Source organism: Bactrocera latifrons, unplaced genomic scaffold, assembly GCF_001853355.1.
Source record: "Bactrocera latifrons isolate USDA-ARS-PBARC rearing strain unplaced genomic scaffold, ASM185335v1 scaffold_8, whole genome shotgun sequence".
Taxonomy (NCBI): Eukaryota; Metazoa; Arthropoda; class Insecta; order Diptera; family Tephritidae; genus Bactrocera; species Bactrocera latifrons.
Genome location: NW_017537489.1, coordinates 2,385,894 through 2,389,570, shown reverse-complemented (window position 1 = coordinate 2,389,570; position 3,677 = coordinate 2,385,894). Strand labels below are relative to the sequence as shown.

Here is a 3,677-nt window from a genome sequence, read left to right as displayed (position 1 = left end):
TGGCCATTGTTTGTGCGAACTCGCCGAGATTTGACCTCGACCGCTTGTCAACTGAAGTTGTGTTCAGTTTTCATCACCAATAACCATCATCGATTTTGTTTCGATTCCGCTGCAAAGACCGGTCCTTGAGATTTTTTTTTCATTAACTCGTGTAAGCCGCATATATTGAGCTCTTTTTTGATTCCGTCTTATTTAAATAACTACAAACATTTTTTTATGTTTGATTTTTTTGTCATGTTTAGCTCGAAAATTTAATCGATTTTCTTGAGCGTGGTGAATCTTTGTCTTCTATATTATCGAAATATTATCTCTTACCGGATAAGTGCCAAAAAAGTCTACTTCTTCTTCTTTACTGACGTAGACATCGCTTACGCGGTTAAAACTGTGTTAACAAAAGCCCGCCAATCGTTTCTTCTTTTCGCTGTTTGGCGCCAATTCGAGACTCCAAGTGCAGCCATATGATGTCTCTAATGGCATGGAGTTATTCCTGTTCATCTGCTTCCACCGGCGAGTACTCAATCAAACACTTTTACAGCTGAAGTGTTCTCTTCCATTCGGACAACATGATCTAGTCAGCACAGCCGCTGGCTCTTGATTCGTAAGTGTCGTCGTATATTTTGTACAGCTTATTGTGCTATCGTCTGTTTTCTCAATCCAAAAGTAGCCACTGTTCTCACGACTGATTCTGCATTGCGTGAGAAGCAAATTGTGAATACCACGACTATTTGTTTGATGACAAGGTATATCCTCTTCGTGCTATCGAAAACGTGTGTGGCGATTTGTATTTTACGGATCTGGAAACTTGAGTAACCCTTGTTTAAGATGCAGTAGCTAACCCTCGTGGTACCGGGGGTAACGGCTAGAAGACAGCCTCGTATAAAAACTGCACTTTTGATGTCGACCCCATCAGAAGTAATAAGGACCATGACCACTACTCTAATTTTGAGCCCCCTTATCTTATCTTATATTTCTAAAGACATTTGGCGTAACTTGAGCATTCTTATACCAAAGGCAACCGGCTACTGATTACTAAAGCCAACCATAAGAGAAATAATAGATTTACTAGACCTTATACCAGTATTATACATACCTGCATATACCAATATTGGTATGTATCGACTACTTAGACAAGTATTTCTGCATTATTCTCTACCTTTCTTTAAGATCGAAATATATTTTTTCCTAAAAATCAATATTATAAATATAATTAATTGGGCGGAGTCGAATGCATTTATAATCGCACAAATAACGATGTACTCCTTTCTATAGCCTGCCAAATAGCCGAAGATCTCCAGTAGCCAACTAATACCCATTATAGTGAACAGGCGAAAGAAGAGCCAAACACTAAAAGAATCGAAATAAAAAGTCTAGTTCACAATAACTGGAACACAATTTTCGAAATCGACTAACTTATTTTGTTGCGAATGCAGACGCTGCATTCGAAAATCATCCCCCGTCAACTTCCGCAGTTCACGCCGTGTTGTCAAGATTTTCTTCATGGTCAAAGAGAAGAGGACAATGTTGAAAACGATAAGTAAAAGACAAGGTCCATAAAAATAAATCATCGCCGACCAGTTAGTAGCTGCATAGAAATTGTGCTTGATTAGTCATATATTTATATGAGTGCAACTTACTATTCAGCCAACAATGTGAGACACCAATACCCGACTTCAGCTCTTCTGGCAGATCGGAATACTGTAAAGTAACCGTTATAGCGGTCATAATAGCTGGCACTCCACAAGCATATAGCGAATAATAGAGAAATTGTTTGCGCTCCGTTGATAGTTGAATGGAAACATTGGTGATGCGAAAATTTTGCCAGAGATTGAAGCAGATCACGTTAAGCCAGAAAAAGACGGCTGTGAAGATATAGTAGTTGACGAATCCTATAAAAATTCAATGAAACCATGACTGATGTATGAACTTACGTCTAATATGAGTCTCTTCTGTAGTATCTTTTCTACAACATCAAGAGGAAATAGCATACTCACCTAAAGTAGCGCAAGCGACATAATCGAATTTCGAAATTCCTAGATTCACCACTACAATTAGCAGCGTTCTATTAGGCAATGAAAATAGATAACATGCTAAACATTTGCCATGTAAGTTCCTTAACTTTCCCATAAGCCACAAACTAAGTATTGTTGCATATAGAAATGGTGCGGAAATCATCAAAACTGTCAAATATATATGAAAGACTCATCTGCGTTATTTTTAAAACTCAAATTGATTACGTTTTAATGTTCTTATCGCTTTCTGTCCCTCACCCTTTGTATATATTGTAACATAACTATATTCGTGTGGCGTGCGTCTTTTTTAGGAAATTTAGTTCAGCGGAAGAGTAAGCGGAAGAAGGGAGCCTTTCTTACTCAACTGTGTTGAATTTTGCACCTGAAAAGTGGTTTTTTTTTTTTTTTTTTTTTTTTTTTTTTTTTTTTTTTTTTTTTTTTTTTTTTTTTTTTTTTTTTTTTTTTTACGGGCGATCAACAGTGAACCATTCTGTGGAATATACAAGAGTTAGTAATATTTTTGTTTTATTTTACTCATGTACATATTTACCTCAAACAATTCCCATCGTTCCAGATCCCTTTGATGTGGAGCTAGCATTTTTCCACTTTCGCACGGTAACCCTCTCTGCATCACAAATTCAGTCAGAATATTCATTGCACGCTGAGTACCGTTGTGCAGCGTTATATTTAAAAACGGTGAATAGTTAATATCGCCTATCGTATCATCGCGTATGGGTTCACATTTTGCTGGAGAGTTTGCATATAAGCGACTCATTTTAGCGCGTGGATCACAACAGAATTTGATACATCGCTTGAGTTGGCACACACAGCCGCGTAAATGCTGCTCCACGAGCTTGCGCTCACCACCGAACAATTCTATGTAATCATAGCAGCCAATCAAATGTGGCGGTACTAACAAATCTACGTAGGAGTAGGTACCGTTCGGAAATTTTTGACTAGCAGTTATGTTGACGGTATCTTCAAAGGCACAATTCGGTATATTCGATAAAACTCCATGACAATTCAATAAATATATAACGATACATACGATGAAGTGCCGAGATCGTAAATTCATGTTCTGTAAAGATTTTGTTTTGCGTGCTTTACTCAACTTATGGTCAACATAATCGGCCTATTCGCAACACCATCACCCATCTTGAGAGCCAGCTCTCATTATTTAATAATATTCGACCGAATATTCCAGCCGTAGCTGGCAGTGTACACGAAGACCGTGGAGAGGCGCTGTTCGCAGCAACTCGGAATAACGTATGGAACGACTTGGCACATTTCGCGTCGAGAACTTGCGCAAGAACTGAAGCCGTTCGACCTTCTCAAGCGACATCTCTTAGTTCTATGAACCCTTTAAAAGTTCCAAGAAGATCGGATCTTCAAAAATGTTGCCGCTGAGAATGGAACCGTAAATAGTGACCGTTATCGTGGCAAGATAATCGACTATTTGATGCCAGAAATTGAAACTCGTAATCTCAGCTACATTTGGTTCCAACAAGATGGCGCCACTTCCTACACATCGCATCAATCAATGGATTTATTAAAATAATACTTCGGTGGGCAGATAATTTCACGATTTGCGCCGGTCGATTGGCCACCAAGATCGTGGGATATCATACCGTTAGACTTTTTCCTGTGGGGATATGTAAAGTCTAAAGT

At 38.5% G+C, this 3,677-nt stretch overlaps 1 protein-coding gene across 1 annotated transcript; it reads right to left on the bottom strand.

Moving 5' to 3' along the window:
- Nucleotides 1-1,193: 1,193 nt before the first annotated feature.
- On the bottom strand, nt 1,194-3,084 carry LOC108976675 (G-protein coupled receptor Mth2-like; the record flags this gene model as incomplete). Its single annotated transcript, XM_018945921.1, has 6 exons — nt 2,560-3,084; nt 2,478-2,499; nt 1,992-2,177; nt 1,635-1,886; nt 1,411-1,582; nt 1,194-1,344 (listed from the first exon to the last, which is right to left on the bottom strand). Coding segments are annotated over exons 1-6 (1,308 nt in total), but the record flags the coding sequence as incomplete, so codon positions are not given.
- Nucleotides 3,085-3,677: the final 593 nt, after the last annotated feature.